This window comes from Lepisosteus platostomus, chromosome 7, assembly GCF_059453375.1.
Source record: "Lepisosteus platostomus isolate fLepPlt1 chromosome 7, fLepPlt1.hap1, whole genome shotgun sequence".
Lineage (NCBI taxonomy): Eukaryota > Metazoa > Chordata > Actinopteri > Semionotiformes > Lepisosteidae > Lepisosteus > Lepisosteus platostomus.
The window spans coordinates 1,465,222-1,479,245 of NC_142617.1; the positions used below are offsets into that span (position 1 = coordinate 1,465,222).

At 45.6% G+C, this 14,024-nt stretch overlaps 1 protein-coding gene across 2 annotated transcripts in view; it reads left to right on the plus strand.

The window, feature by feature from the left end:
• Positions 1–14,024, plus strand: part of micu2 (mitochondrial calcium uptake 2) — an 80,543-nt gene that overhangs the window by 63,714 nt on the left and 2,805 nt on the right. For both annotated transcript variants that reach the window (XM_088638419.1, XM_088638420.1), the window contains 6 exons: positions 2,282–2,329; positions 3,222–3,304; positions 6,192–6,248; positions 9,108–9,208; positions 13,157–13,328; positions 13,667–13,775. In XM_088638419.1, coding sequence (XP_088494545.1) covers positions 2,282–2,329; positions 3,222–3,304; positions 6,192–6,248; positions 9,108–9,208; positions 13,157–13,328; positions 13,667–13,775 — 570 coding nt within the window. The remainder of the gene's footprint in view (positions 1–2,281; positions 2,330–3,221; positions 3,305–6,191; positions 6,249–9,107; positions 9,209–13,156; positions 13,329–13,666; positions 13,776–14,024) is intronic.

The following is a 14,024-nucleotide window of genomic DNA, read 5'->3' on the forward strand; positions in this document are numbered from 1 at the left end:
TCCCTGATTGGTATCTATACCATGTTTCGCACCAGCTGGGCCTGATCTGTTCGGATGTATTTCCTAACATGGTAATGTTTCATATTATTATCATTATTATTCCGTTTACAGATAACTTGTCTAGTATGGCTATTGAAAGGTTCAGCAACCTCTTCTTGCTGCTGCTGGCAGTTATTTGCTTCCTCCGTCTTAAAGAAACAAATGTGCTAATTCATAATTTAGTCCACAGATACAACAGTTACTCTCTAAAGGGCAAGGAGTCTTCCCAGCGGCTGTTGTTGTTTCAGAGGGTATCTGATGCCCTCTTGTGGTTGTGTGAATTGAATGCAGACGGAGAAAGGTGTTGTACAGGAGAGCAGCACTAGGGAATCTTCTGGGCCAGCTGAAGGAGGCTGTACAGTCTAGGCCATAGTAGTCACTTCTTACATGTAGTTCTAGATGCCTAGCTTTCAAAAGGTGAAGAAAGCATCTATAATAGTTTGGTTGCTGAACGTTACTGAACAAATCCACAGATGCTATCCTGTTTCTAATGCATCACACTACTTAACGCTTGGCATAAGACAAGCCACAGTATGTGATTAAAATTGAAGACGACTGCAAGTGCACACATCAGTGGAAGGCAGGTGGCGTGCATGTGTTCTGTTGTGTTCGGACGGGGCGGGCGGGCGTGATCTCCTGCAGAGTCGCCGACAGCTCTCAACTCACCTGGCAGACAAACGGGCGCTTGAAGGACCACGCTGGGCTTCACCAGGAATCTGAATCTCAGCTCTAGCAAAGCTCCAAACCTCAGGAGCTCCCATAAGTCTTAATACGTTTCAGTACATATCTGTTTTGCCTTTTGCTTGTCTCGAACCTACAACCCCCTGGAAGGATCTCCAGATGCCTAATTGCTCCTTCGTGCTGCTGCTTGATTTTTATCGTTTATTTAGCATTTTATAAATGAATATTGCTTGTTATATTTTAGGGCAATTTAAAAGTTATTATTTATTGGACTTGTGCATTCTGAGGTCTTCCAGAGTGATTATTGTCGGAGAGTTAAGATGCTTTATGATCCATGCACGGCAGATGGACATTTCTTTTCTTATCCTGGGGTAAAGCTAGTCTTCGGTCTGGCGATGAGGTTCTAGTGCTCCTTTTAGGGGAGTTGTCCTCCAGGCTTCCTTGATGATTTCGGCACTGCTGTCACAGACCGCACATAGATCAACAAGCAGCTCCTATAAATAGTTTCCTGACAAAGCAGAACTCTAAAAATAGAAGCAGTCTAGTTCATCGTCATATTTCTCTACCTGTGTGGAGCCTTCTAGTGTCAGTTCGTATGTGTTAGAAGACATTACAGACTGGACTTTCCCAGGGCTGATTCCTCTGTGAATTTCTTTGTATATAACATATTTTTGAAAGATGTTTATGTCTGCATTTTGTGCATACGTATGTGTGTTGTGAATTTGTTAACATGCCTTAGAACTTTGAAGTTCCCATTTTTAAATTAGTCTCTGCCACTTGGAGCCCCGACAAGAACGCAAAAGGATTCGTACGTTTTCTGAAAAAGGAATTGTTTGAAAATTGCCGGAATTTTCCTTCGGGGAGCCATGGTTTCACCTTGTGGAAAGGACACGTTTCTGTTTTTAAAAAGGAAGCCCCCCCCCCTCTGGCAGTGAGCCGAGCTGCACTATCTTGAGAATCAGGGTCCTTGGCAGCTCTGCATGTTGCCATTTCTCTGGAGAAATAGAAGCAGCCTTGCTCCTGCCATTCTGTTTGCCTCCAGATTGGGTACAGAGATGAAATTCTTTGATCCCTTTGAGGAGCAGCCTAACAGCTCCCTGTTCCTCAGCACTCACCATGACAAAGGCAGCGTTCCTGTATTTAACACACAAATTAAACCGAGGGGTGCACAGCGCAAGTGGCAGTGCATTATTGCTGCAAACAATCCTATCTCCCTCCCAAGATGTGTTCAGCAAATTTGGCTGTCCTCTCTCAGGGGCACTGGGAGCTACCTGGAAATAACCTGTGATAGCCAGACCTCTCCTGCAGATAAGGTCCTGGGCTGTGGCTGTGCTCTGTTTATAATCAGGTCAAATATTAACCTTAAGGAAATGCTTCAGCTGCCAAAAGCACATAAATGACTTTTGTCAATACTCTCCGGGACCATTCCATCAGGTACAAGCAGAATATAAACAGCACTTTGTGGCTTTTAGAGAACTCAACCCTTTCTCTCCCAGTAACAGGTTATGATTTAACTCTTTTGGAACACTTAATAACAAACCTGTCGTTCTTCCCTTTGCAGGGCTGATTTCCTACACTGAGTACTTGTTCTTGCTGACTATTTTAACAAGTAAGTTGAGCGTTAACCAAATATTTTAAACTTCTTTTCAGTGGGGTGGGTTTTATATCTCTGTGAAGCTCTGTTTGCAAACAAAGGATTAATAACAGTACAGTTTGCTGTAGTTGGAGAGGCTGTTGAGTCACACAGTGTCTTATCTGAGGCCACGGAAGAGCATTAGCAAGTACAAAGTTCTCGTGTTTTCCAGTTTGCAGAATTAAGCAATTACAGGTGCAGCTCAGTTTCTTCTCCTTTCCAGAACCTGTGGCTGTTGGGAGGGTCTGCAGGCCTGTGTGACAGAATGCTCAGTGTAAAAAAAAAACGTTTCTGTTTGTCTGCTCTGCATAGAGAGCTGCAGGACTCACTGCACCTGCATGGGCTGGCCTCTAAAGACTCCTTCATTGCAGCACCCCGTGCTTGATTATAGGTCGTGTCAGTCGCTGCCGTTTGAGTCCAGTTTGGAACGCGCTCTGGAACTGTAGCGCGCTCGGGAGGCTGCGTTAACCCTTCGACTGTCACCTCTAGGGGCGGGCCTCTGAAAATCCAGCCCGGCTCGGCTCAGCCCAGCCACTGGAGCTTCACTGCTGCCCCGGCCTCACCCATGAACATATAGCCGACTATTTTTTGGATTGTCTCGATTAGAAGCAGTAAAAGAGTGCTTTCCCTCATGTTTCAAGCTCCGTTAAAGGTTACATTTTACGTTATTTAAAAATATGCATTTACTTTCTGCATTTGAGCATGAGCATTTCTTGTATAAGTGTACAGCATGAAAATGCCTTAGGTGCCTTGTGCTTATGTGCTTCACTAATTCACACTGTATATGAAATCCATTTTGTTTTGTTTAATGGAAAAGAATGTTTTCTATATTACACACAAATGCAATTGATGGACTGTGTTATTTCAGAACCACACACGGGATTTCAAATTGCATTCAAAATGCTTGATGTCGATGGCAATGAGCATGTGGATAGAAGGGAATTTTTGAAGGTATGTTCTTTTCTGAATGGAATCCATTTTATAGATAAAGTGATAACATTTCCAATAACATAACTTCTTTTGTTAAAAGCCCATTTTCTCTGAGGTGGAAGGTGGGTTCAGTCTTGTTCCACCATGCTTGCTGTGTTATAGTGCTGCTCCTGTTGGACTATAAAAGACTTGTCATGATTGTGCCAAGTGCCAAGTGTCCTCATGGCATCTGTGACGTTGCTGAGCACAGTGACTCTTGCAGATGCTTCATGCAGCTCCAGTCTCTTCAGTGAGATGAAGCAGTTGTGGTTTTTCTCTGGAGACAGAATTAAGTGTCCTCTCTCCTCTGGGCCGGATCATCTGGGCCCGGTAAGGTTGTCAGGATGGAGCAGAGCTGTCGCGTTTGTGCACACATTTTCCAGCAGCACTGCAGCAGATGGGTGGGAATGAAAACTTTAATTTCAGATTTGGTGAACACGCTTTTGAGATAGCTGGAAACTGAAGAAAACGATTACGGCTGTAGCCTCTGGTTTGTTAAAAGCCTGCCAGGCAGTTTTTCAGTGGCCTCAGGAGACATGTTTATAAGATGTCACATAAAGCCATTCCAGGTAGCTGGACTTGGACGCAGAGGTTTTCAGAGAGGAGCTCTAGCGTGCTCTGCTGCAACTGAGGAGCAGCAAGGACTGCAAATGGAGACATTTCCACTTCTATTATAAAGAATTTACCTCTTGCCGCACGTACATACATGCATTCTTTCAGTATTTCTTGTGTGTTCCTGGTTTCGGAAGAACCACCTGGTCCTTTCGGACACAAAGGGCTCAAAGCTGTTGTGAGGACAGCTGTTCTGACTGCCATCCCTCGGCGCGCCCCTACGCTGGAGCTTGACCGTGCCCTAATCCGCTGTTCGATGCTTCTGGAGTGATTGTGTTCGGAGGGCAGTTTTACCACGAGCTCTCCCTCGGCGCACAGACGTTTGCCCAGCGGGGATGAAAACCAGTGGGGGCTTTGAAGCGGGGTTAGAATGGTCACCCACTCCTTCCACTGGGCCCCAGCTCCCCTGTCCGGAGGAAGGACGTCAGTGCGCAGGCTGTGGTTCGGTGCCTCTCGTTCTCAGTGTTGAGGCAGCTGCATGTCGCCTGTGCTGCAGACCGGGTCCCGTGTCTTGTTCGGGAAAGTGAGAGATTCAGTGGGGGGGCTGGGGGCACTTCTTGCAGAGCTTTTTTTGTGCAAAATAAAATGAGCTTCTGTGTGCCCAAGCCACAAGCGTCTGCTTTCCTGCTTCTGTGTGTTTTCAGTTGGATAGTAAAAGCTCGTGTCTTCAGCCTTCAGTGATCCTGTAAAGTATTAGAGCAGTTTCCTCTGGTTCCTCATGCCGGCAGTGGTCCACCGGGGGGAGCAAATCGAGTGGGTCCTGGACTGGCTTCCTGTAGCTGCCTCCCCTTGTGGGGAAGAGCGAAAAGACGGATCCTGAGCTTGGTGTGTGTTTCTGGGAACTGTGAAGTTTTTTTTTTCTAAGCATAATTGTCATGAATTGCAAGATTGCCCCCCGGCTGGGTATCTCCAGAACACGTTGGTGGTTCCTGCAGCAGAGGAGGGGGGCTGTGTTTGGGAGTGTCAGCACGGCTCGGCCCGAGGCCCGATCGATGCTGTTCAGGAACAGGTGGCAGGCCTGGACCTCTACACTGGTTCACGTTGCGCTGTCCTGACGCGGGTCCGGCTCTGCAGCAGTGACAGAATCAGGATACAGGGGTGGAGCTGCTGCTGGTGGGGTTTTTTTCGGTGCGAGAATCATACCTGGCCAAGGGAGCTCGTGTTGAAATACATCTGTTACTTGGAGCCCGACGGATTTGATGGAAATAACAGTTTAATCTGTCAACATTTCTGTTCCTGCACCACTGTTTTGATGGTTGCTAGAGGCGGGAAAAAAAGCAACAGTGAAACAATGTTTCTTATTATTTTTTAAAAAATTCCTTTTCTCTTTGCGGTTTCATCTTTTTTGCCCATAGTAAAAACTGGTCAGATTTTTTTTTTCAAGTCCTTCCAAACCGCGGTAGTGTTTCCATGCTGTTGCTGAAAGTTTCTAAAGTTCATTGCATAACAATCCCATTAAGAAAGAACAGTCCCAAACTTTGCTCCTGGCTTCTTCAACCCCTGATGTTCCTCATGGGTCCAGGTTCTGTGTTCAGTAATAACCAAGGCTCTGCTTTGCCATATCTTCACCGGACTGGTTACAGTCTGCGTATACTGACATGCACTGAATAGCTGCCACAGGGAATGCTTGTTTTAATCATGATTAATGACAGGTTATTTCTTTGTTAAATGCTGCCCTTCCACTGGATAACACAGGATCGTGAAAGAGGTATGTAACCTTAAACTTAGTCTGACAATGTTGTTCAGTGGTGCAATGGATTTTGCACATTTAAAAAAAATGGATGATTGCATTACTCTGACTCATGTTTTATGTGTTGGTCCTGAGAAGACTATTCAGAATGTAATTTATTCTCATTCAGAATTCATCATAACAGGGCGCTTCCTTCAAGCCACAGCACCTTCTGGTTCCAACCTGAGTTGCTAATTAACAATTAACCTGGATGTTTCCTTGCTTAGATGTATGTAGGATGTTGTTCCATGCCTTGTACAGCATATTGAAACAAACATTCATTTCATTAATGGTCCAATTGCCTGTAAAACACACTGTGAGCTCAGGACAAGCAGGACAAGCTCCAGGCTACAGTGGGCCATCCAGAAGCTCTGCAGTGTTTTCACTGGTGCAGTTCAATGCAAGTTCCCTCCAAAGAACAGCTATAAAACTCAGACATACTTTAATTTTGGGGATATACTTACAAATTCATCTTAAAGAAAGACTCAGTATTTTATGTTTTCTGCCCTGTTTGTTTTTGCACTTTAGCTCAAGAACATAATTTCAAAGAGGAAAGAGGCAAAACCCCCGAAAGACGATGCAGAGGTGAGAAGTGCTTTTATCTGACTTACTCTGTGTTTGCTGATGTTGTGTCATTCCAGAGCTCCCACACTTTTTCTGATTGGAAATCCGATGTTCTTGCTAGAAGAAGAATCATGTTTTGGGTGACAGAAATCGGAAGCAGACCGTGCACTTAAAACTTTGACGTTGTAGTTGAATTTCTGATACCTTCTAAATTATACTGTCCTGGCAATCCAAAGTGATCATTACAACTGGGAAACAGCTTTGTTGTTTCTTTGTTTTCTGAAAATATTTCCCTCAGAGGGGATGACAGGCACGGACGAGGTCATGCAAAGTTTCCCCAACCGGTGCGCCTCTTGGAATTATGGGATGTGGCTCAGAGCAGCTCTCAGGAATGTTACCTTTTACAATAAAATACTTTGGATGTCGCCCACGCACAGAGCATGAAGCAATCCGGGACCTAATGGGGCTTGTTACCGATGATGCTGAAAGCTAAATAACCATTAGGAGACTGCTTCATGACAAGGCTCTTGTCTTTCATCTGGCCTCTTTAGATAATAAAAGCGGTAGGGGCTATCTGGATGTCATAAGAATAGTTTTGCTGAAATGCTTGTGAAAGCCTCTAACAAAAGCCCAGCCTCTTTGTAGAATTTTTGTTTGGCTTGAAGATCCTTGTTACTAATACATGCTAGGAAAGGAAATCAGACTAGGTGCAAGTTGTCTAGAATACCAATCCAACATTTCTGTGTGAATCTCTTGAATTAAAAGGTGACTTTGTTACTTGATGAAGAAATTTAAATTGTTAAACATTAGATATTGCATCAAGAAAACTACAAAAACTGTTTAAAGGTCTTTAGAAAAATCACTACAGATTTATGAGCGATGCAGGAAATTGTTTTTGTGCATAAACCAGAGTCTAAACTATTAAAAGAAAAATGTGTTTTTCTCAGTGGTTCAGTGTGAAATCTTAGTTTCATGCATAGAATCAAATTTGAAACGGTAAAGATTACACACAGTTATTTTCAGATTTTTCTGATGTAAATATACTTCCAGCTCCATTGACAGTACCTACAAACATCTGAAAAGCAGTGCTGATTTCACATTCTGTCAGTTTACACTAGCATTTGTTCTGCGGTAGATGCTTTAGCAAAACTATTTCATTGTTGAAATTCAGACATGCTCCAAATCAAGGCCAGGCCAGGAACGGCAGAATCTTCCAAGATCAAAGTGTTTCTTAACATCATTCCACAGGGGGAATCCTGTCAATGAGACACTTGGCAAATGCTCCTGATGTTTGGAGTCGTGGACCCCTGCCTATTTATACTGAAAAATGTGCTTATTTGAAAGGATGGTGATATTTTGAGGTGAAAAGAGGAACCTGTTGCAGTCAGGTAGGGGTTTGAAGTACAGGCAGGGACTCGGCTGGGGGAGGCCCTGGCCTCGCGGGCCCTGACTGTCACACTCTGTCATTACGAGCCCACTGGAGACCCCTGGAGACCCCAGGTTCGCACTCCGCCAGCCTCCCTTTCCCCTCTCGTGATCCGACGAGCACCAGAACCAGGAAGTACCCGCGGGATAGTGCCGGAGGCGGCGCACTGTTCTCGCCGTGCCGCAGGGCGTGTGGGCCGGTCCAGCTCAAGGCAGGTGGCTGGGGTGAGGACCCCCGGCCCCTGTGGACAGGGGCAGGGAGTGGCTGGGTCCCTCAGAATGCACTGTGATAAGATCCCAGCGCACATGGAAGATCAGACTGCACTGACAAAGCCCAGTTTTCACTTGTCATGGATTTCCAGGTGTGATTCACTCTGCCAGCTCTCGGTTTCATTAAGATTGGGAGCCTCACCTAGTCCACAAGACGCCCTCGTTACAGAATTAAAAACTTGCTCAGGCTTGTCATTCTCTGATCTACATTGAGCCGGGGAGGCCCGCCTGTCAATGGGGGCTGCACACGCCCGTGCATGTGCCCATGTGACTGACCACTCGACCTGTAGACTCCGCCAGACAGCTGTCCGTTTCGGCGGTTAACGCACTGGGGGTCACACTGGGCTCCTGACGGCACTGGGAGCAGCTCAGAGTTTGGCACTATCCTAGACGGTTTTATGTTCGGTTTTGTAAAAGAAGGAGACCTGATATTTAAATTGTCACCTCCTGCAGATCTGAAAATTCATGGCGGAGCAGGCTAACGCAAGGCAATCTGACATCCGCGGTGGGCTGGGTAGGGCAGGGGTTGCCTTTGCATTATTCAGTTTAATAATTACTGACAGGTCCCTCCCCACTTTTGTGGGTTTTCCTGCTGAAGCTGGAGAAGAGTGTTAAGCGGTAAAAACCCACAGCGCCACATGAAACATGGCACGCTGTCTCCAGGGCTCCGGCCAGCTAGGAGGCCGGAAGACTCTGAATGGCTTCGCTTCCGAGGCTTGCTAGAATGAGGTGGAAAATTGAAAAGCTTTCTTGTACAGCTGTGTGCAATCCTATACTCTTAACAATATTGGCAGCTCCTCTAATTGGAAAAGATTATATCCTATTAAAATATTTTCTCTTGGCATGTGCGGCACACAGAATTAGACAGACTGCAGTCAAAGCGCTGTGAGCTGGAGAGTTTGAAAGCTCTGGAAATCCAGCAGGCGCTGTGAAGGCCATGCCGTCTTTGTACAACATAACACAACCGGAAGACTGGTTTTCCTTTCCCACCCTGCTGTGCTGCACGCTGATGGGTTTTCTTCTGCGCTCGCCCTGCGGTCCTCTTGCTCCAGCTGAGCTCGGTATCCCACAGGGGCAGAGTGATGACACTGAAGTGCAGCTGCTTGCAGGGTGCTGGTGGCGCTGTCCCGTGACGGCAGTGTGGAGCAGAGCTGGGTCAAACTGGTGTGTTTTTTTTTTCTTCAGAAGTCTGGTGCTGAGGTTGGCGATGAAGTGTACACAACTCTGCAGGCGTACTTCTTCGGGAGGACTGGAAACCAGAAGCTCCAGTACAAGGACTTTTGCAGGTAAGACATGACATGCTGCATCCTGTACACCTGGGCTGTCCTGTATAATAATATATATGTCCTGTATAATAACAACTTAAACAGCGCTTCTCTGGACACTCCACTCAAAGCTTTTTACAGGTAATGGGGATCCCCTCCACCAGTATAGCCCCACCTGGATGATGCTCCAGTCCGCTCCCCACACACCAGCTCTCAGTGTGGAGGAGAGCAGTGATGAAGCCAGTTCAGAGATGGGGATTATTAGGAGGCTATGACTGGAAAAGGACGGGGGAAATTTGGCCAGGACACAAGGGTTAACACCCCTACTGTTTTTGAAAAAAACTCTGGGATTTTAATGACCTCAGAGACTTGATAATGATTTAATCCCATTTTCAGAAGCAGAATTTTAGAAACTGGCCCGATTTCACGTTAATTGAATTAAAGTTCAATTAAAAGTTGAACTTAAGTCAGGATAACTGTGCCCTCTCAGTTAAGGTCTGTGTAATTAAAATTATTCTTCAATTTAATATGAATAAGATATACTAGACTTAGCCTTTGGAATTTGAGGAAATGTAAACGCACGACCTTTTCCTACGAAGAGTGCTGTATCCTGTTCTGGTTGTGCTGCAGAGACACTGTGCTTCTCAGGAGGACTGAAGTGCACACAGAGAGAGGTTTTCCTACCACGGTGAGAGGGAGGCCCAGCTTTTCAGAGCCTCAATTCTCAGGCCTCTCAGGGGTGATGCAGATGATTTTTCAACAAACTGACAGAGCTTTTTTTTTTTTTCCTTTAATTGCATTGGAATGCTCCACCGCCCCCCCGCCATGTGTACACTCCATTTAAGTTGCTTCTCGATAGTGAAGTTTGTTCTGTATCTACAGCGCAGAATAAAGACTCCAGTGACTTTTTAACCCAGGCACAGATATCGCTTTTCACTTGATTTTATTTGTTAGTAAATCAAGCACATCACGTCTTGGTTCCCATTGTTGGTGGAAGATGTGATTTCTATCTGTTGTGCACTGACAGCACTTTGCTTTGCCCAGGAAAGCCATCGCTGGCTCCTGATTAAAGAGGCCTTGCTGTTTTTACAAGAGATGAGTGACTAATGAGCACCACAGGCATGTATCACTGTCAGGGAAGAGTTAGATCCTTTACTGAGATTTGTTGTTGTTTTTTTTGTCAGATGGAATTGTTAAAAATCCATTTTAATCTCAATTACATTTTAAGCAGTGTATGCATTCAGGGCTTGTTTTTTAAAAGGCTTATTTTTCAGACTTTGAATTAACCGCTGAATTGTGATGCAGGGATTCAAGAGAGTTCTTAACCTTGCTAGTTGCCAGAGACTCGATGTCATTTGAAGGTTATGTGCTGTACTTTATAAACAGAGATGCACTGCATCGTGAACTTTAACTGTTAGAAAATAAATTCAGCCGCATGCTTTCCTACACGTGTCACACCTTGACAGCTTTATAGGACACTCTTTTTTCTGAAACATTGAAACCTATATTTTCATTCAGTTTTATGGATTGACCGGTATTTGCTAGAGCTTTTTTGAGCAGTATTTATTTACAGCAACAGAAAAAAAAACTGTAGATGTGCGGTGTTGTAGGTTTAATCTCAGTCGGGTTCCTGTAGTCGGAGACTACGTTCTTCCTCCGTGTGCAGGGAAGTAAAATCCTGATACATAGTTGCACAGCCCTCTGAAGTCCATTGGCTAACCATTGCGAACACCTTCAGCCCCTGACGAGTCCTGGATAAGTCCGTTTTGCTTGGCCAGGTGGGCAGATCACCCGGCTGGAGCACGGCGATCTGGCCCACGCCCCGGTCTCCATGCGGTGCCCGGAAGTCTGGCTCACGAGCGCAGGCGGCCAGGTCGTGACACCAGTCTGCACTCGCCTGCACGGTCCGGGTCCGGCAGACTGGAGGAGAGCCGCATGGGTGCAGGGGGCGTGAGGGGGCGCACCACCTGTGCCAGTCACACTCCACATTCGCCCATCTGTTTCTCGGCACGTACCCGTTGTTTTTTATCCGGTTTCATCTTCGGAGCCCATAGCATGGGCGCCACTCGGGGCGCACACAGTGCTTGACCGTCCGGATGTTGGCCAGATACGCCACTGCAGTGGCAGAGCCCAGCGACACGGCTGCAATCTGTTACCTCCCCGGGTGCGGCAGGGCAGGGCCGCGCTGGCTCTTCATACGGTAACCTGTGTGATTGCAGGGCAGCATGACATCATTCATCAGATGGCTCAAATTGTGGTACACATGAGTGTCTGAGGTTCAACTAAAAATAATCCACTTTTCAAGTGCATCTTTTTTTTTTTACATAGGTTAGCCTCTGGCGCCCTCTGCTGCTAGAACCATGGTAATGCAATGAGTTGAAGTGACTTTGAACGGCTGTAAACCATACCCTAACACTGTCAAGGGACAAGTAATAGGTTTATTCAATGCTGCAAAGAGAAGAAAGAAAACACAACGTTTCGGCTGTGGAGCCTTACACCCGAAGAAGGCTCCACAGCCAAAACATTGTGTTTTCTTTCTTCTCTTTTCAGCAGGGAATAAACCTATTGTTCCTTTGCAGTCTACGCATGCTAACGCAGCTCCCTACCTGAACTACTTCAACCTAACACTGTCAGCTACATTGTGGACTTTAAATATAAAGAGTATATTAAATATTAAAGGTATTTAATTTGAAGTTCTATTTTGATGCATTATCTAACAAAGCAAGAGACCTCTGACAGTAATAATAAAAAAGACCAAACCAAACCACTGGACTTTGTCAGAACCAACAGAGAAAGATTAATCAAAACAATGTAGAAGATAATTTACAACTAAAGGCAGAAGTCCCATTTTTACAGAAAAGGTTAGGATAGTTTGGAACACTCTACCCACTATTGAGGATCATACCCTTGTTACTTTCATTAAAAGGATGCATTAGATAAATTAGCTACCACAAAGCCAGCAAGTTAGAGACCTCCTCTCATTTGCAAACTATGATCTTAAATTTAGAAATCAGGACACAGAAAAATAACCTGGTCTCCCAAGATGAATATTGTGCTCATGTTGCTCAAAATGTGCTAATTTGCAATTAATCTTGGGGAAGATTTCTTGCAGCTCATGTAGGTGCTGACATACAATTAAGAATAGCAGCCATTTGAATAAAAATCCCCAGTAAATGAGGACCGTACCGTATTCAGGATGGATTTATATTGTGTTAAGTTTAACAATCATTTTTAACTCATAAATTAACGGCCTGACAAATATCCGGGACAATTTTGGCTTCCTGTTCTCATCTCACAACAGGTGAAGAAGACAGGTGGCTTAATGTGCTGTAAGCTTCCCAGTACATGTCCAAGTATAGTATAACTTCTGTTTCAAACAGTGGCACTGTGTCTCTTTACTAGGGTACTGATTGAAGTCTGTTTGGTTTACAATACACCTATAGCCCAGGAGCCTGCATGGTGCAGCAAGGCATGTAGAGGGGTTAATGTTCTCCTCTGCGCAGGCGCAGCAGCTGCAGGGCTGTGCAGAGGGGTTAATGTTCTCCTCTGCGCAGGCACAGCAGCTGCAGGGCTGTGCAGAGGGGTTAATGTTCTCCTCTGCGCAGGCACAGCAGCTGCAGGGCTGTGCAGAGGGGTTAATGTTCTCCTCTGCGCAGGCACAGCAGCTGCAGGACTGTGCAGAGGGGTTAATGTTCTCCTCTGCGCAGGCGCAGCAGCTGCAGGGCTGTGCAGAGGGGTTAATGTTCTCCTCTGCGCAGGCGCAGCCGCAGTAGGGTGTAACACTTAATGTGCTGATATAGCTTCCCAGAACATGTCCAGGTATAACTACCATTTCAAAAAGTGGCGCCGTGTCTCTTACTGGTGTACTGATCCGCTCCGTTCGTTGTGCAGCACACCTATAGCCCAGGGGCTTCAGGAGGGAAATTGTCCTTATTGTATATGGCCTGAGCAGTTTCCTTCCTGTCCCAGGTTCATGGAAGACCTGCAGGCAGAAGTGCAGGAGATGGAATTCCTGCAGTTCTCCAAGGGCATGGACACCATGCGGAGAGAGGACTTTGCCGAGTGGCTCTTGCACTATACCAATGAGGAGGACAACGAGGCCTACTGGGAAAACATGAGGAAGAGGATACCGCCTGGCCAGGTCAGAGCTGCGCAGACGGACGGACATTCACTCCGCTTGGAGCGTTCGGGCTGCAGATCACGGCGTGATGTGAACTGCAGGTTTAGGTTGTTGCTGTAATGGGTGTCTGGTGACAAGTCTAGTCTGGTGCAGATAACTGGTCTTCTGGAAGTGTCTTTGTACAAAAAAACTTAACTTTGTCTGTAAGATTGATTTTACAGCCAATGAAGCATGAAGTTAAAAAGCTAGAAGCAGCATTTAGATTGCCATTGAATGGTGACATTCTTGTGAAAACAGTAGATTGTATTTGCATTTTTCCAAATGTTTCTGTTGACTTTTCTCCTTTGTTTTTCTTCTAGAGCATCACTTTTGAAGAGTTCAAGTCGTTCTGTCTGTTCACAAACAACATAGAGGACTTTGCCTTCACAGTGAAAATAATCAATGAAGCGAACCGCCCTATAGGAATGGGTAACTTTCCTATGAGTCATTTAAGCAGCTCGACTTTCCTTCTTCGAGCCTGTCTTCACGCACACCAGCACTGAACTGAAGTCTCGGTCCCAACGAGAAAACAACTCCCTTTGTATCCATGGGTAGCCAGTTCAGAAGCCCATCTCTTCAAACAGTATACATAATGTTCGGGCTTTTTTGTACAAAACGTTCTTTGTATTATTTTGCTGGATAGGCTGTCCAATAATACACACCAGGAAAACAATCTCA